This window comes from Leucoraja erinacea, chromosome 24, assembly GCF_028641065.1.
Source record: "Leucoraja erinacea ecotype New England chromosome 24, Leri_hhj_1, whole genome shotgun sequence".
Taxonomy (NCBI): Eukaryota; Metazoa; Chordata; class Chondrichthyes; order Rajiformes; family Rajidae; genus Leucoraja; species Leucoraja erinaceus.
The window spans coordinates 10,464,238-10,489,730 of record NC_073400.1 but is presented as its reverse complement, the minus strand read 5'-3'; the positions used below and the strand labels follow the sequence as shown (position 1 = coordinate 10,489,730).

The window sequence follows — 25,493 nt, the reverse complement described above, 5'->3', positions numbered from 1 at the left end:
CCCCGGACCAGTCTGAAGAAGGGTCTCGATCCGAAATGTCACCTATTCCTTCTCTCCATAGATGCTGCCTCACCCGCTGAGTACCTCCAGCATTTTTGTCTACCTATTAATAAGACAAATATTTTTTTAAACCTGGTGCACTGTGCTGGTAACAAACTTCATTAAGTCGAGCACAGGTAGTTCTTGAAGATTACCAATGTATTCAGAGATAAGTTTAAAAAATACCAAAAATCATGATCAATTAACGTAAACTAGCACGATTTTCATTTATTTTATTAAGAACGTTCAAATCTAGCTATTAATTTATTTTGAGTATGAAATATGGAGCAATGTTTTTAATTCAATGCCTTCTCATAATTACATGTTATTTTCAGGCAATTTTATTATGCTTTCCTCCATGAACTGAGAAAGGAACCAGAGACTATTTTCAAATTTACTAGAGAGGTGAAAATTGGACTTGGAAGGTTCTGATGACATTGTCCAAAATGTATAGGATGAATTCAATAAAACCTGTTATAAGATCACAGCTGTTAATGGGTATTTATGAAGTCCTGTTCGTTTTGGACTTCAGCGTATACTGCTGCTCTTCACAGGTGGGAAATAATAAGCAAATCTTAGGGTCAGTTCATTCTGTGGTCCTACACAACCCCTACATGTCACCTCATGCTGAACTCAGTAAATAGGAAGAAAACATTACTTTAGTTTTGCGGCACTTGGGAATTAAAATGTTAAAATGAGTGCATTTCTTTATTGTATTTGCAAAACACTCATGTCCAAGAAACATTTTGACTTATTTCCAAAAAGTGCTGAATTAAAAAGATGCACACTTCAACAGCTTTGAAGGATTATATATAATATATATTTATCAATTTATTAAAATGAATTTTATAAAATAGGATCAACATTTTGTTAATCTTCATAAAAGTATTCAATGGTCACTATTTTTCGAGGGATAGTCACAAAGACTAACAGAACAGAAAGTGCCAGTGCTTAACCATGTTGAAGAAGCATGTTAAATTCCTCTTGAAATATCTGGTAAAGTGTTACTTTGTTTTTATACTTTGGAAAATCGTTTCCCTGTCTCCCTGTAATGAGTTTAACTGCATGTATCTGCAACATTTCAATAATGATTAGATTATTATATCTGCTTAAAATAGGGAAAAAGACAAAATGCTTTGATTCTGATTTTTTTCAGTATATTTTAAAAAATGGGATTACAACTGGAAACATTTAGCTGATAGCTTAAACAAGACAAGGCATCTTTTGATCAAACTGTAATTGATATTCTTTTAATCCTACAACTTTATCAATATGTGATGACGTTGCGATAGAAACTGCTCATTTCAAAATATTGTGAATTGTCGAATTTACACCTGGGAATCTGAAATCAGAATGATCAGCATTGGAGGTTAAAAGCATTTGGATGCTGTGTTACTTTGTGGTCTCTTAATACTCTCAAGAGTATCTTTTCCAATCGAGTCTGTACATTCGATAATGAATGAGAGGAAATGAGGAAGGGAGAAAACTAGTTGCATTTGCATTTCAAGGAAGATAACTGAAATAAATACAGCAAATGATGTGAAAAAATATAGGAAACAAGGCCTTGTGTAACCAACCACAAGGCTAAGTTGAAACCCAGTTGTATTCGCATAAGGAGTCAAAACTTTTTGTTTTAATGTTCAGTGGAACAAGACTTTGGGAGCCCAAAATTGATGCCAATTGGAAAATCAATGCCTTACTGACAGGACACGATTTAATGGTTGTTATTTCCACAATTATCAAAAAGAAAATAATAAAGCTATCCATTCATCACATCATGTGCTGCAATTGGCATGGTGGACACATACTTGCACACAATTCATTGATAATGAACAAATGCTCATCAAATATAACAAGATGTTCTTGCAAGATATCAGCAAGATAAAATGGCAACAACATCAATAATTAAGACAGCATTTAGGTTGAATCTATATTTTTCAAATTCCATTAAATTATCTAAAAAAACGCTGTTACAGTGAGCAATATTTATATACAGGTACATTTACATTAAAAAAAACTTGCATTACTTCATGGCCATACGCTTACATATAGCAGATATGATACACTTGGGGAAAAAAATACTACAACCAATGAAACTACAATGACTGTACTTGAGGTTAAAAGTTGACAGAATCTTACTACATACCGTACTTTGATTATAACAATATTACAGTGAAATATCTCAAAAATGAAACCCTAAAAGTCTCAACCAGCGTTGTAAAGGATAATTCCACAAAGAAAGTTGTTACCAGATAAATAAAATGATAATGTAATAACTGTGTATCCATATGACATTTTCTGAGCCCAAGTAAACTATTGCCCATTCATGTTCAACATACATTCAAATCTTCTATGCCTTTCTATTTTTTGTGCAACAGCATTTGATCTCCATTGTCGATCTCACAGAGATGTAGTGGATTATTCCCGAAAGGCAGCGAGCATATGTCCATACAAGTAGTGGGAATGCACTGGAGGAGACAAATGATCAATTATTAATTATAATCCTTCATAACTGGCTTTCCGCTTTCATGAAGATATTATTCCTTTCCGGGAAATGGTTTCCCACAATAGTCCTCCAATATTCTTCTCATATTGCCATGCTATCCTGACATGAAAACGGCTCGAGCTTATTCAATCACCGCAGGTTGGCTCAATTCAACTCTCATTTGACATCAATGCACTAACATGTTGCAGAGGGAGAATCATCAGATGACATACTGAGGTAAGAACATTGGATATTTCTAAGTACTCTCAGGCTCTGAAGGAGCACACACTTATTGAATACACCTGCGGATTGCTTTATTTTGGGAATTAATTTAATTCAGAATGTTTTAGAAGCTGAAAGGCACTTTTAAGAAAATTCTTGAAGAGTTTAGCGAGGAAGGTCAAGATGCTACAAACAAAATAGACAGCTTAATACATCTATGCTCTTATTTTAGTTTGGGGGCAGGGGGAGGCTAGAGGGATAGGATAGAGCTTGTCAAAACATTATCGTGTAAAACCTGAAATTTTATGTGAAATCAATATTGAACCATTAAACTCATTACTTCATGCTTTCTGGAACGTAATAATGTTGTACCTGCCCAACCTGTAAACTAGAGGTGTTTTTTTAATTACAATGAAATAACTTTAGTTCTTTAAACTTGTCCAAATAACAAAATTGAGACTGTGCAATAGATTGGTTGACACAACCTCATCCCAGCAAATTGAGACTCTGTACCAGAAGAAAAGGGGATGGATCAGAGAAGTCGATTGGTGGGAGAATGGGAAATGATCTGTAATCTTGATAGTGAGAAGCAAACCGGTTTACAGTAGTTATTCAATGGATACTTAATTCAGTTTAGTCAATGTAAAGTGGGATTCAAGATTCATTCTCCTCTGAGTTCCAGAAGCTCATTCAGAGTAAATAACCAATGCTAGCCACTCACTATATCTTCTGCAACAAACACGCCTAGTTTTTCAATAATATATGGATAAAGTTAGACAATTAAAAAAAAACAGGCAGCTTTTGACAAATCCTTATAATATCATTTCCACATGCTCAATTTGAAGATTTAGATAATCTCTTTGGAACAAAAATAATGGCACAAAAAAAAATTGCTGGAAGTACCTGTGTGTAACTTTTCATGTACTGCACCAAAGTTCCCTACTGTTCTATCCAACAGCCACGAGAAGCAGAAGGGAAAAGTTACATACTCACCGATTATTCACCGTTGACTCACTGACTGATCTGGATGTCAGCAGGAGTATGTGCGTACAGTTGATGTGTCTAACCTCTGTGTCCCTGATGTAGCAACTGTGTTTCCATACGACAGCATCAAAAAATTCACACAACATGCAATAATTATGTCAAGTTATTCCTGGAGATCAGCACAAAGATAAGTACCCAAGCTTCAAACAAACATCAACGGACAGTCTTTCACTTAAAAAGTTAACTCTTCCCACTCTCTAGTGTCTATGGGTTTTTTTCCCTTTATAAGATTACTCAGTGGCCAAGCACTGTATGCAAATGAAAATTGAGGGTTCTGGAGTCTAGAACCTTCTATAGTCAGACTAAGCCTATCTCCAGGTCCTTTCCATCTACTTCGACTAATTCCTCACAATATCATCACATTTTCTGCAGGATTGTATTTTCCTAGTTGGGGTGTCCAGAATTCGCAGGTCAGTCTAAAGTAAAGCAGGGCGGCACAGTGACCGAGCGGTAGAGTAGCTGCCTTACAGCACCAGAGTCCCAGGTTCGATCCTGACTACAGGTGTTCAAACTTTGTACGTTCTCCCTGTGACCACGTGAGTTTTCTCCGGGTTCTCCAGTTTCTTCCCACATTCCCAAGACGTGAAGGTTTGTAGGTTAATTGGCTTCTGTAAAATGTTCCTATTGTGCAGGATAAGTGTACTAGTGATCGCTGGTCGGCGTGGACTCGGTGGGCCGAAGAGCTTGTTTCCACGCTGTGTCTCTAAACTAAAACACAAAAGATTTGGCCATTCAGGAGGGAAAGAGATTTCTTCTCCCATTGCTGGTGAATTTTTTGATTTCCTCACCCAAGAGGGGTTTGGAGACTCGGTCATTAAGTATATTCATGTCAGAGATAATTAGATTTTTGGATATTAAGATCCTTGCCACTGACCTTGGAGAAAGAACCCTGCATAGTGACATGTAGGGATAACTGTGGTGTGGACTGCCCCTTTGCCTTATTGGTTGCAGCCAGGTGTCAATTGTCTTTGGAGCCCAACTGCTGTGATTTCATCAAATTCAGAAGTTGATTGATTTTTTTTTTAATGTTGCGGAAACCAAGAAGAATGGCTCTGATCAGCCACCATTTTACTGAATTTCATGGCAGGCATGAGTTAAATAACTCACTCCTATTTCTATGGCCAATGTCTTTATGATCGTCCAATTCAATGCCCAACAGCACAGTAGATATTGAATAACGCATCGCAGACTGAGGCATTAGTGCTTACTACCCGCATGCAGGGTCTCTATTTTGAAGTATTTTCCCAGATAGTGATATGAAACATTGGAGACTCGCACCACAGCAAAAAGCAAATCTCCATATTAAGTCAACTAGGTCAGAGGTAAACTATGGAGCCAACTACTCTGTGGACAAATGTTTGCATGGCTTTGTGAAGGGGAGGACTTGCCTGACAAATTTGCTGGATTTCTTTGAAGAAGTTAATAGCAAAACAGACAAAGGAGAGTTGGTAGATGTTGTTTACCTAGATTTTCAGAAAGCCTTTGAGAACGTGCCACAGGGGAGGCTGCTAAGGAAGATGTGAGCCCATGGTATTAAAGGGCAGATACCCTCCTGGATATCAGGTTGGCTGGACAGCAGAAGGCAAAGAGTGGCAATAAAGGGGGATTTTTCTGGTTGGCTGCCAGTGACTAGCGGAGTCCCACGGGACTTGGTGCTGGGGCCGCTGTTCTTCACGTTGTACATTAATGATTTGGTTGAGGGGATTAAAGGTTTTGTGGCCAGGTTTGCAGATGATACGAAAATAGGTGGAGGGGCAAGTAGTGTAGAGAAAGCAGGGACTCTGCAGAAGGACTTGTGTAGGTTGGGAGAGTGGACAGAGAAGTGGCAGATGGAATATAGTGTGGCAAAGTGTGGAGTCATGCATTTTGGAAGTAGGAATAAAGGCATACATTATTTTCTAAATGGGGAGGGAATTCAGAAATCGGAGGTGCAAAAGGACATGGGAGTGCTGGTGCAGGATTCCCGAAACATTAACCTGCAAGTCGAATCGGTATTAAAGAAAGCAAATGTTTCAAGAGGGCTTGTATGCAAAAACAGGGATGTAATGCTGAGGCCCTATTAGGCGCTGGTCAGGCTGCATTTGGAATATTGTGAGCATTTTTGAGCACCATATCTGAGGAAGAATGTGCTGGCTCTGGAGAGGGTCCAGAGGAGGTTTACAAGAATGATCCCAGGAATGAGTAGTTAACATATGATGAGCACTTCACGGCACTGGGCCTGTACTCACTGGAGTTTAGAAGAATGAGGGGGGACTTCCTTGAAACGTACAGAATAATGAAAGGCTCCGATAGAGTGGATGTGGAGGATGTTTCCACTAGGGTAGAGTCTAGGAATAGAGGTAATAGCCTCAGAATTAAAGAATGTTCTTTTAGGAAGGAGAAGAGGAGGGTGGTGAATCTGTGAAATTCTTTGCGACAAAAGGCTGTGGAGGCCAAGTCAGTGGATATATTTAAGGCAGAGATAGACATATTCTTGATTAGTACAGGTTATGGGGAGGCAGGCGAATGGGGTTAGGAGGGAAAGATAGATCAATGTTGGAGTAGACTTGATAAGCCGAATAGCCTAATTCTGCTCCTATCATTTATGATCTTATGACAAGCTACTGGAAAGTACAAACAAATTAGTTCAGCTTAAATATTACCCACTACCTTTTTATGGACAATTTCCATTATTTCTCCTACATGCTTCTTAAGGTCAAAAGGTTGTAAGTGATAGGAGCAGAATTCGGCCATTCGGCCCATCAAGTCTACTCCGCCATTAAATCATGGCTGATCTATCTCTCCCTCCTAACCCATTCTCCTGCCTTATCCCCATAACCTCTGACACCCATACTAATCAAGAATCTATCTACAGTATCTCTGCCTTAAACCTTCAGTGGCAAATTATTCCAGATTCACCAGCCTCTGACTAAAACAATTCCTCCTCATCCCCTTCCTAAAGGTACGTCCTTTAATTCTGAGTATGACCTCCAGTCCTAGACTCTCCCACTGTAAAAAAACATTATTATTATTTAAGTCTGGGATGGGAAAAGTAGATGGAGGGTACTGATAGCTCTCCCCAATCAGCTAGCTTGGAGTCAATGATTCTGGCTAGTTGCACCCTAACATAGAAACACAGAAAATAGGTGCAGGAGGCCATTCGGCCCTTCGAGCCAGCATCGCCATTCATTGTAATCATGGCTGATCGTCCCCTATCAATAACCCGTGTTAACCTAATCTATCATATCAAGAAATGAGTAAGTAAATAAACTCCATGTATTTTAGTGTTCAGAATTCTATATGATCATATATATTTCACATTTTGTAAGAAAGTTTTTTTTAAGCAAGATACAAATCAGCTTTACTAGTTGCACCATGTTGAATCTTAATGTATGGTATGCAACCAGGGTTAGATATTAATATTTGTTCAGGATTATCAGTTAGTTCTGTATACCTTAATACACAAGCAAAGGGTTTATATTTCTGTTGCCAACCACGTTCAGCCACACAACAAGGATGGTGGTACTTTGAGTCTGACAAATGTTCCAGCTGTTACTGAGAGATAGAATTGAAGTTCTATCCTGTTTCATGCAATTCAGTGTTATGTTAATACAGGACAGCTAACAGACAAGTTAGATATATTAAGGATACATAAATTATTATTAGTTGTGACCTTTGTTTTTGACATTACACTCTGTGTAACACTACACTGTAAAGCATGCAACCAGTTATATTTTGATCACAATGTGATTTAATGATGCTTCTTATGTATATTAGTAACTGGCAATTGCATTTAAAATGGCCGAGAGTTGGTGCAAATTTACCTTCTGGTTGAATTTTCATCGGCTGCACTGATGGAGCTGGGCTGGACATTGCTGTAACCCTGAACCCTGCTGGTAGTGTTTCTGTAGAGCCGGCCATCATGGCAATACTATGGACCTCTCGTGGCCGAAAACGTTTTCTCCATGATGGTGCCCGCCTGAAACTTTTGTCATCACCCTATAGTAACAGAAGAATTAAACATTCACACCACGGGAACTGATTTAGGAGCAAAAATACTTCACGATTTTCAACAGCTAACAAATACCTGCCTCAAAATTCTAGCCTATCACTCTTTCTCTGACTTTGTACTGTTCTGCCAGTTCCTAAGACTGAATGTGACTTGGTCATTTGCTTATTCATTGTTCGGACATTTTATGTAATTCTCCAAAGTACCTGCAGAGGCATTGTTGAGCTACCACAATTCTCCTCATTTGCAAAGTTACATCTATTTAAGGCAGTGGTTCCCAACCTTTTTTTGGCCATGCCCCACCTAATCACCTCTAAAATCCTGATGCCCCCCCCCTTGCTTTCCCTTGAGAGAAAACAGAGGAAATAGATATTATAAGGGTAACTTAGCAAAAGCTCTTTGAATCGCATTTCTAAATCCAATTAAATAAATAAGGTTCTCCCATGACCTCGCGTGCTTCGTGCGACGTGCATGAAGAGCGATGGCGCGGTGATTATGTAATAACTACACAATAAAGACCTTTTTTACCCCAAAAAAATTATTTACTCAAAATAACATCTGAAACATAAACTACATATGTTTACCTGATGGAAAATCCCCCCCCAAAAAAATCGAGACTTTGGACCCAGACCTCCTCAGTCGCGCTCAATTGCCCCCCTTAAAAATCAAATTGCCCCCCTGTGGGGCTTACGCCCCACGTTGGGAACCACTGATTTAAGGTCATTGACAGCTACAAGCCTGAAACTATTACTCTTCTTGTTTTCCATCCCTCCCCCAAGCCCTTTCTGCACTCATCTTGTCGAGAGGATCCACTCCTGCACACAACTCCATGTCCACTAGACTGCTGACATCACAAATGTAAATGGTGTTCTTCTCCATTATTTTCCTCATCCCTGTCAAAAAGTCACCATGACCAGACCTTTAGAATACGATTTATTTTAATCTTACATATTAAAGTCTCAGTTCTTATCTAGCTTCCTCTCCAAGGTTGTTAAGTTGTCAGAACATGTCTGCATGCTGTTGCTTTCTGACCAGTAGGCTTATTTTCTTCGTTTCCACGTTTGAATGCTCACTAATCATTTTTTCCCTCTCCCACACCACTTAAAAGGCTCTAAGCAAAATCTTCTCTGTGACTGTAACTATACTGCTCCATCATTCGACATCCACAAATATCTTGTTAAATAGCCATCTCTCATTAGGCAGCTTGGAGGAGATAACTTTGGATAGTTCCACTCTGACCCAAGACAATAGAGTATATCCTGTGGGTGAGGAATTGTTCCCGCATTTAACTGTGAAACTGTGGAACTGTGCTGCTGCCTGTCTTAGCCAGCACTCTCTTGTAAAATAGATTTTTAATCTCAATGAGACTTCTCCTGGTTAAATAAAGGTTAAATAAAAATAAAATAAATAAATAAAATAAAAAACTATGGCTGGGGATGCTGTGATGAATGTGAAAATACAACTCATTCCACAAGATGGTTCTCAGCTCTTCCATCTTCAAGGCAAGTTCCTATCTCTGGCTCAGTGAGGGGTAGAGGGAGGGGAAAACTGACCACCATAAATGCACAACACCAGGACTAGAATTAGATTTGTGGCACCCAATGCAGGACCAGAGTAGATTTGTGGCACCCAACCCCACAACAAACACCCATTCAAGAATAAATCTACCACAAAACCAGTCCCACTATTTCTGAAATATGTTTGAAGAAGGGTTACGACCTGAAACCTCACCCACCCTTTTTCTCCAGAGATGCTGCCTGACCCGCTGAGTTACTCCAGGATTTAGTGTCTATCCCCTTTTCGCACTATTTCAAGTTGGGATTTTCTGCTGATATGATGACAAGGCCAGTTACATTCAAATGGAACCCTGATATTTGTCTGTGGTTGAACCAAGATTGTAGTGAGGTCTGGAACAAAGCATTTCTGGGGAACCGGAAATGGAAATCAGTGTGCAATTTATTAATGTTCCAATCGGCAGGCCAGTCACAATACTTTCCAAATGCTGCTGATCGTTGAAAATTGATTGGGTGGTCATTAGCTAGAATAGGTTTGTCCTGTTTTTTTTGTGGACAGGATATTTTCCCATATTGTGAGTTAAGCGGCAGTATTGTAACTATGCCAATGGTGTAAATGTGCTGAAGCAGCTTAGCTGAATAAGTTGCTGCTTCTGAAGCACATGTCATCAGCATGAAACACAGCATGTTGTTTGGTCATTGTTTTTGCTGCATTCAGTTTTTTTTGTGTTTTATTGATATCAGTGAGTGGCTGAGTCAAGAATGGTGAGTGTTTAATTGTCACATGCACTGCCAATTGAACAATGGATTTTTTAGTCCATTGCCAGTACAGACGACTCTCTGGGGAGTGGTGGAATACTAGTCTTTGTGGGAGCATTTGCCTCAAGAAGAAGTTGAGGCAGATCATGTACTCAGCATGTGTCTGAAGATGACTGCAACTGATTCACCAACGTGCTGCCACCGTTGGTTTTAAATTATTTTATATATCAAATTCAGAAACACATTTGTCATTTTCAGGATAGAAACCCTGTCTTTAAGGTTTTCCGTCACCATAATGCCTATTGCATTTTCTTTCCCATCACAACCGTGAAATTGTTACCATTTTAGACAGATTTCTATTCAACAATTCTACTTAAGTGCACCAGTTCATTCCACATCACTAGATGAAAGCATAAATCAAATAGAAATTCAGATTTCTAAACAGATTGACTCTTATCATTCTCCTTAATATCTGAATCAAAAGATAAATTGTTGGAAGAGCTCAATGGATCAAGCAGCATCCGTGAATTCAAAGGGATGGTCAACATTTGAGGTTGAGACCTTGCATTAGTTCTGATGCTGCTTGACCAGTGTTCCAGTTTCCTACATCTGCAGTTTCTAGTGTAATCTTAAAAGCTGAAGTTTGCTAACACAGATTAACCAGATTTGTTTGAAATATTAACACTAACAGGGGAATTAATACATGTAATTTCATTTGGCCTAAGTAAGTTTAAAGTGCACATTTTTTGTATATCTACAATTTGATATTATTATACACAAGAAAAAAATGGCATTGATTCCTCCCTATGCTATAAAACAGGGTTACAACCAACAAGGCAGAAATAAATAATGGAGATAAAATGGCAGTTTCCAAGGAGTTAGTGTTAGTGTTTTATTTGAGAAAGGAGGAGAGATTTAAAAGACTAAGATTTAAAGAAGAAGTTGTTTGGACCCAAGACAACCAATTTCAGCTATAACAAAGTTGGATAATTGACAATTTTATGTGAGTAAAGAACCAAGAGGTGGAGTACATGGAGAAGAAAGTTATAGAGAGAGATCGAAGAGAGATGTGCAATGAAAGTTCAGGGCCAAAGTAAAAAGGAGACGGAGGGAACTTGGTCTAGTAGGCTAGATGAAAAGTGGGAAATAGCTGGCCTCAACCTTCACAAACTAGCTCACGAGCAACACGCAAAAATCATAATATCTAACTTTCCCGCTGCGGAAGTCTGAATGAATCCGATACTCACGTCGTCCAATTTCCGCTCTGTCCCCAAGGCCAACAGGTTGTTGAATTCACGTTCTAAGACCTGCCTTGCCTATAAGAGAGTTAAAGATAAACGTTAAATTTTCAGTTGAATTACTCAATTTCAGGAAAGCAAGACATCAACGTGGAGGTTACCTGAGTATTTTGTGTGGGAATTTGTAATAGTAATCCCAGACTGTTGTAATCAAAATTTTCATCGAGGGCTACCAAGGCTCCGTGTACTCCACTTTCAACAATGTTGTTTGCATATTCGCGAAGTCCAATGGATTGTACCCAGTGAGTGACTTGGTCATTAGTCCACACCAACACATCTAGGCCAAAGTCAAACACAGGTAATTGATTCATATTGAAAGATATGTTAGTTGCACCATCCAAGATTTGTTTTAGGGGCAATCATTTCAATTCTGGAAACAGCCATATTACATGCACTTCTTATGGCTGTTTGTGTGCATTCAGTACAACAGAAAAATACATATGGGAACAGCTTCACTGAGGCTTGTTTCAGACTAATCTAAGAAATTTAGTTCAGCAACACAACAGTATAAATCAGATGAAGCGGTGGCTCAAAAGACAGCATAGTAGAATAATCCTCTATTTGGACATATAGGCCAAAAACTAGCATCAGATGCCACAGATAGCAAGATAGAAAAAAAAAACATTCAATGGGAGCACAAATACTTCTTCTCTGCATTTCAAAGAAGCTTTAATTAAAATTACTTTTATAGAAAAAAAAACATGTTATGCACCTATTGAGATCTGTTTTAGGTTTCTGCACGAACATAGACCAGCTGAATCTATTTCAGATGGCTTGATATGGCACTCAAATTGAATCAAAATATTAACCGTGGTTCCTCTAATGTAACAGTTCACCCAGTGACAATAATTTAACTGTGCTATTAAAGATGTAAAAGACTCATCAGCACAAATGGAGGAACTTCACAAATTCCATGGTTTCTGCGTGACCCAAGTCACATTTTTTTAATATGTGCAAGGAATTTGTCAAACTGAAAGCAATGTTGCAAAACCTATTATTCCACTATGTTCTTCCAATTAATTAAATTTGAAAGTCAAGCCAAGAGTGTTTAATTGTCACAGGTACTGAAATGGAACAATGATAGTCTTATTTACAGCAGCATAACAAGTCTGTAAACAAAATACACGATTGATAACATAGTAATAAAATGAGCCCAAAAAGTTCAAAAAATTAAAAAAACAACATAGTGCAAAACAAAGTAAAAGTCAAAAGTTGCGAGTGTACCAAGACAGTTCTCCGATCGAAATATAGTTGGTAGAATGGTTATACGACCCATTGATCATTACAATTGATGTGCACTAGAGATCCCAATATACAGCTGCATTAAGCGGCACCAAATTACTGATTTGAATGGAATGGAGCAACACAGTGGTACAGCAGTAGGGCTGCTGACACGCAGCACTAGAAACCAAGTTCCATCCTGACTACGGGTGCTGCCTTTACGAGTCTGTACGTTCTCCCCGTCACCGTGTGGCTTTTCTAGAGATGATCTGGTTTCTTCCCAAATCCCACGTACAGATTTGTAGGTTAATTGGCTTTGGTAAAAAAATTGTAGATTGGTTCTTGTGTGTAGGATAGTGTTAATGATCGTGGGTTGGCATGGACTCGGTGGGACAAAGGGCCTGTTTCTGCATGATCTCTTTAATATAACTCTTCTTTTTTAAAGTGGCTGTATGTATAAAAGTAAGATTCTGAAAAGACAGCTCAGCAATGTATTTTCCTTTTGATCCTCCATAGTTGACCTTAGCTGAGACCAATTCATTAGCATGGCTGATCTCACATGTGCAGATCCAGAGATAACAAGTCAATGGCTAGGATTTGGTGGTATGTACATTAAATACACTCAAGCATATTTGTGCATGTGTGTGCGGGTGCATGTGCAACTTGATTTTTTGCTATCTACCATTCAAACAGTCCATTCAATGGAAAGCAGTTACATGTGTACACGTGTGAATGTGGTGCATGCTTATACGTCTTCATCATCCGTATCACATTTCATTTCATTTCAAATACAAAGCAATCAACAAAGAAAAATCAAAATGACACCATGCACCTGAAGACTTAAAGCAACAATTTGCAAATCTTTCCTGCCCAAAAACAAACTGGTGGCTCAGTTTCCTACAAAATAATTGAGCCAAATGATCGTCAAAAAGTACAATTCCACCCAGTGACTATAACACCATTAGAAGGACGAGAATGCTGAAGTGTCCTTCAAGTCCAAAGTGATCAGTTCGGTCAGGTTCTTGATAATTTATCAGCCTTGTGTCAAAGGACAAAGGAATGCAGGGATAAACAATTCCTTTGCGCCCACCCTACTTCACGTAGGATCTGCTGGTCAATCTTTGAGTAATAATAAGCGGTCAATTATTATTCACCATAATAAAACAGGATTCATCTTCATCAGTATAAATAAAAGATAGAAAACTAAACTAATACAGTTTCCGTTCAACAGGGAGACTAATATTTCTTACAAACTAACCTTTCATTTCATGTTGACTCTCTTCTCTCCTCCGCTCGAGATCCTTTCTGTCATAGTTTAGTCTCTTCAGACACATTATACCATAATGTAAACAAGTGCTGGGAACAAAGACATACATCATTCAGTAACACAGATAAACAGCACCTTAATTACTAATCTTGGTTCTGTGACAACTAGTTCACCCTTCAGCCAAAAACTTGTAGGTTCAAGCAATTCTGAAGAAATGTTAGGAGACAATGTAGACTGACACACTCTAAGGTAGATGTGAAGAAGTGCAAAGTTATTAGAGGTAGCATTTTTTTTAATTAGATGAGGCGGCACAGTGGTGCAGCTGGTAGAGCTGCTGTCTCACACTCCAGAGACCCAGGTTCCATCCTGGCCTCGGGTTCAGTCTATGTGGAGTTTGCACGTTCTCCCTGTCAATGTGTGGGTTTCCTCCGTGTGCTTTGGTTTACTCCCATATCCCAAAGATGTGCAGGTGTGTAGGTTAATTGGGCTCTGTAATCTGTCTCCAGTGAGTAGGCAGTGGGATAACATAGTACGGGTGATCGATGGTCTGAGTTGACTCGGTGGGCTGATGGGGCAGCTTCCAAGCTGTATCTCTAAACTAAAAGACTAGGTGGGATCTTGTGCTGTTGGCAGTCTCACATGAACTGTACTTCAGAGGTAAATCTTTAGCTAGAACATACCATAGTCATCCATGTAGCTAGCAATAAAATCTTCATTTACTAGGATAAATATACTCCTGGCATCGGTGCACAAATCAATTAATTTAAAAAGTAACATTTCATTTAACTTTTACCCATTGAATACAGTGAAAGAACAACATGACTCTTTAGCTGCATTGCAGATCTAAGGCAAAAGTATGGTTTATGTTCGCACATAACCTACTGTATGAATTTCCAAGCACAATCACTTTTTGAAATCGGATATTATTATTGGGCACTAATCTATATTGCAAATTATGAAAATATTATTTCAATAAAAGGATAGGATTTTCACAGTGAATCATAGGTACCCGGGGAGTGTTGAAGAACAGAGGGGCCTAGTACAAGTACATGAACTAGACGCAAATGTAGATGGGTCGATGAGTAAGTTTGATGATGAAACTAACATTAAAGAAGTGGCAGACAGTTCGGAAGGCTGTCAGAAGATAGCGGTTCATCTCATTGCCCTCCTCATACAGTGTCAAAAATAATCTACTTCAAATGCCATTAAGATTGGAATGATCAGTTGGCACTTACATGAAATTGAAGTTCAAGACCCCAAAGTCAATACTTCATTTTACAAGATCTTTTTATCTTCCTACATACACTTCCTTCAGACACTTGTGTCAAAATTCAGAGAACATCGACGTGTTGAAGGACCTGTTTCTGTGCAGTTATGACTGTATGAGTGAGGCTTCTTCAAATGAATAAACTACCAATGACACAGCAAAGCACAACAACTCACCGATGAAAGCTGTCAACCATCTTCAAATGCATTCGCAGGTCTTTCTTGGTCAAATGGTCAAGCATCCGAGCATCCACCAAACACTCCATGAAATAGCTGCGATATTGGGGCAATCCAAGGCTGGGCAGCCATTCATTACCAATCCACTCGTGATTCATATCTCCATAAGCCAGAGTCTGGGAAGAGGCACAGTACAGTGGCGGTCACATATGGCACAGTTATATTGGGGTTTGCAACTGAGATTGATGGCTGACTCCTCTCACTCACCGACATAATTCACATTTTCAAATTATTGAAAACAATACATTAAAAAAGTAATCAAACCCAGGAAGGATTCTGGTTCAAGTATCCATTTGCAGGCAGGTTTCGGAAACAGCCAGCCTCCAGATATCTCACGTTTCTCTAAAATGATCATAATTCAAAATTCTTCTCGGGAAATGTTTACGAGAAATATACCTTTTATTTGAGCAAGCACATAGGAGCATTTAGGAGGACGACAGATAGCACAATGGGCTAAGAGTTCGGCTGGCGACCGGAAGGTAGCCGGTTCAAATCCCGCTTGGAGTGCATACTGTCGTTGTGTCCTTGGGCAAGACACTTCACCCACCTTTGCCTGTAATGGAACGTTACGGCGGCAGGCGCGGGCACACCGCGACGCCCTGTGTCTCCCTTTCAAGGGAGATGCTAAAAATGCATTTCGTTGTCTCTGTACTGTACACTGACAATGACAATAAATTGAATCATTTCATCATTTTTTTTTTCATTTAGCATTTGCCAATATAGAGGATTATCCTAACAACGCTACCGTTTCATGACATATTAAGACCATCTACACACACTTGAACCGGGAGGGCTTGAGCTGTGACTTTAAATCTACATGCAATTAATTGGTTAAAAATTGCAACCATGCTTCAAACCACCAACCGAAAATAGACATTAGCTTGCCTTCTCGAAAAAATGTGGATGCCTTTAAATTTAATAAAACCAATAAGTGAATATTTCTGGTAGAATTGAAAAGCACTGCCATGATAATGGTAACTCACGTGTAGTAACGTCTATTGACTTTAGTCAAAAATGAAATCTAAATGCATCAGACAGGCAGATTAGAGGACTCACTGCGAGCAAATCAATTCAGTCTGAAAGCCAGGCTCTCATCTTTTTGGATTTCCTCCAAAGTTTTCATGCAACATTTTATTAAGGTAAATGGCTCGAGCATTTAAAGCTTTGCTCCTTCAGTTAAGATGTTTGTGTAATAGTTACAGTAGGCAATGTTGTACTTCAGTGTGGAATCCCTTCGGCCCATTGTGCCGGTGCTGACCAGTGATAACCCCGTATACTAGCACTATCCTACATAGAGGGACAATTTACAATTTTTACCAAAGCCAATTAACCTACAAACCGGTACGTCTTTGGAGTGTGGAAGGAAACTGGTGCACGTAGAGAAACCCATGTGGTCAAAGGGAGAACGTACAAACTCTGTACAGACAGCTCCCAGAGTCATGAATGAGCCCGGGTCACTAGCACTGTAAGGCAGAAACTCTACCACTGTGTTGCCCCTGCACCATTATACAAAACATTCAGAGATCATTGGTAATAGACTTGATCTATGTAGAAGGAGCTGCATAAGGAGCTGCAGATGCTGAATTCTGGAAAAACTGAAAGCTGGAAGAACTCAGTGGGTCAAGTAGCATCTGTGGAGGCAAAAGGTGTAAGTCGATATTTTAGTTTGAGACCTAACAACATATCAGAACTATGAACAACAGAGTTCAGATGCAGGGTCCCGACATGCTAATATGTCAATTTATACCTTTTGTCTCCTCAAAATACTACTTCACCTGTTGAGTTCTTCTAGTGATCTGCGTGTGTGCGTGCATGCTTGCGCTTATGTGTATGTTTTTTTGCTTATTCTACTTTTATATCTTTACTCGACCAAGAGGGACCCGTTGGGTCCCGTCTCCTCAACGCGCGGGGGGGGGTTTACGGCGTCACACACACACTAACCACCTCCCCCACACATGGGGGGGGGGGAGGGGAGTGGGAGTGAAAGGGGGGGTGAGAGGAGGGGTGAGAGGGGGGGGTGAGAGAGGGGGATGGGAGGAGGGAGGGGCAGGGGGGGAGAGAGGAGGAGGGGGTGAGAGAGGGGGGAGTGGGGCAGAGTGGGGGAGGGAGGTACACGCCACATCTGCCTCTCTCATTCTGCTGTTCCATCTCTGCCGTAGGTGTTCACTGAAGATTGATCCATAGATTCGAGCTTGGAAGCAATAACCCAATCACCCTCCTTCACCTTTAAAGTTTGACACTGACTGTCAGCAAGATGTTCTATATATTTACGATCAAAGTGTAATATTTCCATCCTTGTCAGCCTGACAACTTAATTATCCAGTAGAAGCCAGGTATAAATATAAGTGTGTAGGAAGGAACTGCAGATGCTGGTCTACATCGAAGATAGACACAAAATCCACCCTGTGGATCAGGTAGCTTCTATGGAGAAAATAAATAGAAGATGTTTCGGGTCGAGACCCTTCTTCAGACTGAGAGTGAGGGGAGAGGGAAACTGGACGTATGGCAAAGTATAAAACCTCCTCAAATATAAGTGACTTTCTTTTTAACCCTCTTTGTTTGACAATTGTATTTTGCAAATTAAATGAATTGGAAAGGCTTCCAAAATTGTGCTGTGTACTTGGGCTCCATGTATTTAAATACTTCAAGACCCGGAGGGTATGAGATTCACTTCAGGTTGTAGCTGGTGTTGGTGCTCAGAAGATCTGAGTTTGGGATCTTGCAGTTGGAGACGAGGGTGATGATGGGGTGCTGGGCGATGGCATTGTCAGGATACTGAAAGGACAAAGCGACAGCTAAGAAGACTTTGCTTATCATACAAGATAATAGCTACAAATGAAATTTGAAATTATTCAAATATATTCAGTACACTCACCTGAGCCCAACTGCCCTCCTCATTCTCCTATTAGGTTAGCAAGTTAGAAGTTAGTGAAAGCATTAACAGAAAAGAAGAATCTGATTAGTTCAATTAAAAATACCTACATTCCTAGGTTAGAACATCATTACAGCACTTTTTGCTTAACAGATCACCTAGTCTTCGAGGAATGCGAGTTATTCAAATCTTATCACAATGAAGGTGCATCGTCTGAACACATAGTAGACAGTGACTGGAAGAAACACAACCCAAAAACTGCATCCAATGGCGTTGTACGGGTGGCGCCGTACGTACGACGGCAGCCTCGCCAACAGTCTGTCTCGTTCTTTTCTTCTTTTGTTGTTTTTAGTCTGTTGTTAATGTATGTTTTGGTTTATCTTAGTTTTGTGCTATGTGGGGGATGGGGGAGGGAACTTTTTAAAATCTCTTTCCTCGACGGAGACGCAACTTTTTCCGTATCGTATCTCCGTCAGCACTGCGCCCTAACATGGTGGAGCTGGCACGGGGATCGACTTCGGGAGCTCCAACCAACCGCAGGAGCTACGACCGCCCCAATCGTGGGAGCTACCATCGCCCTGGCATGGGAGCTTCCATCGCCGGCTGTGGGAGCTTCCATCGCCCCGACTGTGGAGGGTTCGACTGTCCTGACAGTGAGAATAGGAGGGAAGAAGATAATACGTTATTGCCTTCGGCCCAACTTTTCAATGTCGACCAAGATGCCCCATCTACACTAGTCCCCCCAGCCAGCGTTTGCCCCATATCCCTCGCCACCATGCCGATCCATGTACTTGTCCAAATTTTGTAAAACTGAAATACGTGTGGTTAAAATATTGGATAACAAAAGGTATAAGGAACAGAAAGCAGAAAGTAGCGGTGAATTGTTTAACAGTACACAGCGAGATCTCCATAGTTTAAAACTATTCAACTGGACAAAATATTTAACTATATACAGTCTAACATTAAAAAGTACTTTGATAATTTCAAAGGAAGTTCTCTTAATTGCAGTTAAATTTATAGTGTTAAGAGTAATCTGATTCAGCAGCACAGCCAGGTTTACAACAGAGACCCTTACTCAGGCAACATAAGCAGAAGCTAGACACCAAATGCTGGTAACTCAGCAGGAGAGAAGCAAGGATCGAGATCCTTTTTCAGTCTGAAAAAATTTCGATTCACTATGTGTTATATGTGTGAAACTCAAAAACTATGATAGGTTATGTTGCCTGAATATATTCAATGACTTTCTGTTATGGAAATCTGCATAGTTAAGAATCAGACACTTTATTTAATGCAACACTCACTGTAAATGCCCCTTCATATCTTTAATCTATAACATTTATATACAAGAAAACACCGAGCCTGCAAATGAATATGCAGAGCAAGTAGTACAATTACATGTAATTACAGTAAAATAAATTACAGTTCCAAAGAACTAAGTGGTGTGCAGAAAGCCACGATGAAAAGTTACAAGCACAGAATGCCTGGCGTGAAAAGTTCCATTTCCATCTTGTTTTGAACAAAAATCATTTTAAATTATTTAATTGCGGTCATTTAGGTAATGACCTAGAACAATCAATAGTGTTGTCAGCAATAACACCTAATTAAAATAGATGCTCGAGTCTGATACAGAGTACACATACTTTCACCCTGCCACTGCAACAGACTTGATTAGTACGGGTGTCAGGGGTTATGGGGAGAACAGGAGAATGGGGTTAAGAGGGAGATATATATCAGCCGTGTGTAGGAAGGAACTGCAGATGCTAGTTTATATCGACACGAAATGCTGGAGTAACTCAATGGGTTACAACATTACAATAGGGAAGCATCTCTGGAAAGAAGCAGTGGGTTCCTTCTGAAGGAAGGAATGGGTTCAGACCTGAAGAAGAGTCTCGATCCAAAACTTCACCCATTCCTTCTATCCAGAGATGCTGCCTGTCCCGCTAAGTTACTCTAGCATTTTGTGTCTATCTTCGATATATCAGCCAAGATTGAATGGTGTAGTAGACTTGAATGGCCTGATTCTGCTCCTATCACATGAATTTATGATCACTTTAACTCCTAATTTCACAAAAGCATCTATAACATAACAATCCAGTTTCCTATACCTGCCCACCTTGACTGATAGGCAACAGGCTGGTAGCCTATCAAGGTTTACAGTGAAGCTGAGATCACCTTTATAATGAGCAGATTGGATGGACGTGGTGGCACAGGAGAGGATGCAGAGGAGTTTCACCAAGATGTTGCCTTTCAGTTATGAGGAGAGACTGGAGTGGAGGATGTTAAGAGGAGACGTGATTGAGATATATACAAATCATGATGGTATAGATGGGATAGACTGTAAAATCCGTTTCCCTAATAAGAGGTTGATATAACTAGAGGATACATATTCAGTGGTAAGAGACTTTGACCTTTTCATCCAGAGAATGAGTTCCTGGAATACACAGTCTGAGATAGTGATCGAAGCAGTCACAGACAGCATTTAGTTGGCGAGATGAGTATATTGTACTACCCTGGTCTAGAAGGCTACAGACCAAGTTCTGGAAGATAGGATTAATATGGATGAATGACCACTGTGGCGGGCCAAATGTCCTTTCACCATGTTGTGTAACTCTGTGACTCATTGTAATGTTGTAAGGCATTATCCAGGGCTAGATTCATTCCTAAATTCTTGGCTATCTATTGACACAAAAGGGGTAACTGTGATTGTCTGAACAGTAAAGTGAAAGATATATAGTGCCCAATATATTTGGCAACTTAATACAAATAATTATTAAGCAGATGTTCATGTTGAACAATTCAATTCATTTTATTTATGGACAAATTGGAGATGTAGTTGACTCAATGATGTTTGCTTGTGGAGTTGTTAAATATTTCTCTATATACAGGTGTACAACCTTTTATCCGAAAGCCTTGGGACCAGACACTTTTCGTAATTCAGAATTTGTCGGTCTTCGGAATGGAATTTTTTTAGCATAGATTTTAATGGCTGGCTCAGTGGTAGAGTGCTCGGCTCATATCCGCAAGGTCGCGAGTTTGCGCCTTGATCCCGGCAGTTACTCGGTCGCGAGTTTGAGTCTTCAATGTCGTTTTTTCTTGCAGAATAAATGTTTGTACGAAATGCAGTGTAGGAGAGGTGTACTGACTGTGTGGGCAGAACTTTGGAAGTGATTGCCCACCAGTCTAAAAAGCCGCTGTGTCTCCCTGACTGGAGCTGAGACTGGGAACTGTACCGCCCTTGCCCCCTCCCTCTGCAACTGCAAACAATCCCACTCTCCTGCAAGGGCGGTACAGTTCCCGGAGGATAGCAGGTGGCCGGAGACGTCAGGACCAACAGGAACCCGCTCCCCGATGGGCCCCTACGAAGCCCCGAGCTGCGCCCCATCATCCGCAACCCAGGTTCCTCTGTAGTTGGAGCGGGGCTGGGCTGGGCTGCTGTTGGCTGTGGGTCTCTGGGTTCTCCGTGCTTGCGGTGGGCCTGGTGGTCGACGTCCAATTGGTCCCGATTTCTCCGGTGACTGCACTGGCCTGCTGCCATTGCCGACGTGAAGACAGTACAAAGCCCCCGCGCCGGTGCAATGAGCGGGGAGCTGGAGAGGGGAGGGATGGGGTCACACACATGGCCGGGAAGCAGAGGGGTGTAGGTGGGGTGAAACTGAAGGGAGCGACAATCTGCTGCTGCCTGCACGCTGAGTTAAAAAGTTCCCATGCAAGACTCACGATACACTGTGTATCGTGTCTACCGTGGGAACTTTTTAACTCAGTGGGCAGGTAGCAGCAGATTGTCAATTATTAACCCTCCCGCGCAATATACCCTCACCTTCTCTTTTATGGATGGGGATTTAGTTCCCCTTTCTTCGAGGACCGACCGGAGGTTCTGCTGTCACCTCTGCGGGCCGCCCTCGGTGAACATCCTGTCTCCCTGTCCCTGGAATAGTAGGGGGCGATCAAACAGCACAATACCCCACTCCCCCTCCAACTCCAGAGGAATCCGCTCCCCGATGGGCCGCTATGGCGACAAGTGGCAGTTCGCCCACAGCCCGAGCTGCGCGACCGCAAGAACAATACGTACCTCTTGCATACCATCAGCTTCTGCCCATACGGGGAGCGTGTTCCTCTGGAGTTGGAACGGGGCTGGGCTGGAGTTGCTGATCTGGGATCTCCGTGCTTGCAGTGGGCCTGGGGGTCGGTGTCCTGATGAGGGGGCGCAGCTCGGGGAGCGGCTTCTGGTGGTCCTGACGTCTCCGGCCAGTTTGTAGTTTTCCTCTGGAGTTGGAACGGGGCTGGGCAGCTGCTGGCTGTGGGTCTCTGGGATCTCCGTGCTTGCAGTGGGCCTGGAGGTCGGTGTTCCGTTGGTCCTGATGTCTCTGGTGACTGGCACTGTGCTGCTAGCATCGCGACGTGAAGACAGTGCAAAGCCCCTGCGCCGGTGCAATGAGCGGGGAGCTGGGGAGGGAAGGGGTCACACACATGGCCGGGAAGCAGAGGGGTGTAGGTGGGGTGAAACTGAAGGGAGCGACAATCTACTGCTGCCTGCACGCTGAGTTAAAAAGTTCCCACGCAAGACTCACGATACACTGTGTATCATGAGTCTACCGTGGGAACTTTTTAACTCAGCTGGCAGGTAGCAGCATATTGTCAATTATTAGCCCTCACCTTCTCTTTTATGAATGGGGATTTAGTTCCCCTTTCTTTGAGGACCGACCGGAGATTCCGCTGTCACCTCTGCGGGCCGCCCTTGGCGAACGTTTTCAAGGACCTTTCTTCAAGGACCGAAAAAATGTCGCTATTCGGAGGTTTTCGTTATTTGGATCTTCGGATAAAAGGTTGTGCACCTGTATTGTACCAGGTTCCTGCACCATTACATTTCTATGTTTCTACATGATAAAAGGCAGATGACTATCTCTCTAGCTTCGTCAAACTCTACTCCTCAACCAATAATTATGGATGATGCTTTTAATAAAATGTTTCACTCTATTTGGAAAACATTTGACTTTCACACACAGACACAAAACTCCATCAATACACTATGTTCATTCAATCAGTGATGCTTTCTATGTTTCTAAAATTCAATATGCTCTCACTATGAATATCAGGATATTCAACTCACAAAGTTCTTCACAAATGGAAGAAGATGCATCATCATAAAACAATTACAGTGCCTGTTAGCAAGAACCATTCATTCATCATTTGCTGGTGTTAACATGTCAATTAGATAAAGGATAAGAGTTTGAAATAGAATTAAATGAAAATGATCACAGAGACACATATATTCAACATGGTGCATCGAGGTTGGATAGGGATAGACTAACCGTCTTTGTTGATGCCGCCAGGTTTTCCATTTCCTCATGAGTCACCCAGACATTTCCAGAGGACTATGTGAAAGGCCCAAACAGCACAAGGACAGTCCAGTAAGCAGTTTAGAGGAGAAAAGCATTACATAAAAGGATGAAGTAAAGCAAGAGATAGGTCATTGAAAACACACTTCCCACACATGGTCACTACCATAATAAATACCACAACGATGCAGATAAAGCATTTTGGGGACCCATTCACACTATGTCCCTTGTGCATTTAGACACAAAAATCGAGAATTTGGACTGCAGATTTCAACAGTGAGAATCCTTCACGATCTAACCCCAGAAGAAGCACTGTCACCAGACCTCGAATGATGCATTCAGATCTATTAACTTTATCCCCCTAAAGCATTTGTCCACAGCTCCAAAACCACCACGGCAGCACCGAAGCAATTTGGTAAAACAAGTAATTTATGGTGTAGGATAGAAATCCAGAAGCTGGTTTAAATTGAAGATGGTCACAAAATGTTGGAGTAACCCAGCGGGACAGGCAGCATCTCTGGAGAGAAGGAATGGGTGACATTTCGGGTCGAGACCCTTCTTCAGAGAAATCATAAGCAATTTATTGGGTTTGTTTTGTACATCCAGATTGACAGGAATGAGAAAACCTTCATCAATCACACAAAAAAAGCTAGGTGTAACAGATTAAAATGCCGTCAGAACTTTCTGCATTGAAAAGAAAAGGAAACTTGGATCTTACTTAGAGAGTACCATAAGGTTCGTTTTTTGCAAAAATGATTTAAAACAATTCCATTTTCTGCAACACTACTGAATAGAGACAGCATAATATCAGTTGAAGCTCCCCTCTTTGAAGCCTGCCTTCACCTCTCTCCCGATATATCACTCCGTAAGTGAAAGCTGCTCCTTCTTCTGTCTGTTTCTTTTCTCAACTTTAATTAGACTGCAAGACTACACAGTCAGTCAGTTTTATAAAATCTATTTACACTTCTTCCTTCAAATGGAAACACTATTTTTACTTGGATTTCTGGTCGCTGTGTGATAAATAATTGAGCAAAACATTAAGAAGAAACTATAATAGTCAAGCACAGGTGCCACCTACTGATAACACAAACCAGCTCAAAAATGCACCTTCTTCAGTTGATATAGATCATAATCATAAGTGATAGGAGTAGAATTAAGCCATTCGGCCCATCAAGTCTACTCCAACATTCAATCATGGCTGATATCCCTCTCCTTCCTAACCCCATTCTCCTGCCTTCTCCCCATAACCTGTGACTTTCAAAGTTAGGCTCATAAAGGCTTCAGTTGATCGATGCTCTAATAAATACTGTTCCACAACACATGCCTGCACTACTTGTGGCAGCTGTGCTCAGCAGTACAGATTTGTCCAAAGAGCAAACCTTACACCACTGTGGACTTCAGAATCCATGGATCACGGAGATGCTGTATTGGCATCACATCTATATGACTCATATGCCTAGGTCTTTAAAACTATTCCTCCATCTACATCATCTGATTAGACAGTACTGTAGGATGATTAGATACTCAATCATAGTTGAGTACTCAGCATTTATCTTAGAATGGACAAACTCCTTTAAAACTACTGGTCATAGAGTCATGCAGCCTGGAAGTAGGCCCTTTGGCCCAACTTCCCCACACCAACCAACATGTCCCATCTATATTAGTCCCACCTGCCTGTGTTTGGTCCATATCTCTCAAAACCTGTCCTATCCATGTACCTATCCAAATGTGTCCTGTTAATTTGCAAGTATCAGCTATCCTTTATATTTCTTCTCCCGTGTTAATAAATACACAGAGATAAAGAGTTTGAATGTATTACAAATAGAAGCATATTAAGCTCCTGTGTGCATTATAAAATTATTGCAATGGAAAGATGAGATCATGAACCACAAGCTTAATATAGCACTTTACAGCATCCTGCCAAGATGTGTATGTAGCTAGGAGA

The 25,493-nt window shown here is 40.9% G+C and overlaps 1 protein-coding gene across 6 annotated transcripts in view; it reads right to left on the bottom strand.

Annotated features, from left to right (window-relative positions):
* Window positions 1–258: 258 nt before the first annotated feature.
* LOC129708639 (liprin-alpha-2-like) overlaps window positions 259–25,493 on the bottom strand; it is a 76,831-nt gene continuing 51,596 nt past the window's right edge. The window contains exons 15-22 of one of the 6 annotated variants that reach the window (XM_055654522.1): window positions 23,522–23,584; window positions 15,281–15,456; window positions 13,829–13,926; window positions 11,451–11,626; window positions 11,299–11,367; window positions 7,594–7,768; window positions 3,740–3,835; window positions 259–2,507 (exon numbers count right to left, since the gene is read on the bottom strand). In XM_055654522.1, coding sequence (XP_055510497.1) covers window positions 3,777–3,835; window positions 7,594–7,768; window positions 11,299–11,367; window positions 11,451–11,626; window positions 13,829–13,926; window positions 15,281–15,456; window positions 23,522–23,584 — 816 coding nt within the window. In that variant the 3' untranslated portion in view covers window positions 259–2,507; window positions 3,740–3,776. Of the gene's footprint in view, window positions 4,499–6,666; window positions 7,769–11,298; window positions 11,368–11,450; window positions 11,627–13,828; window positions 13,927–15,280; window positions 15,457–23,521; window positions 23,585–25,493 lie in introns of those variants that run through there. The other 5 variants (XM_055654524.1, XM_055654521.1, XM_055654523.1 and 2 more) reach the window with 5 other exon arrangements.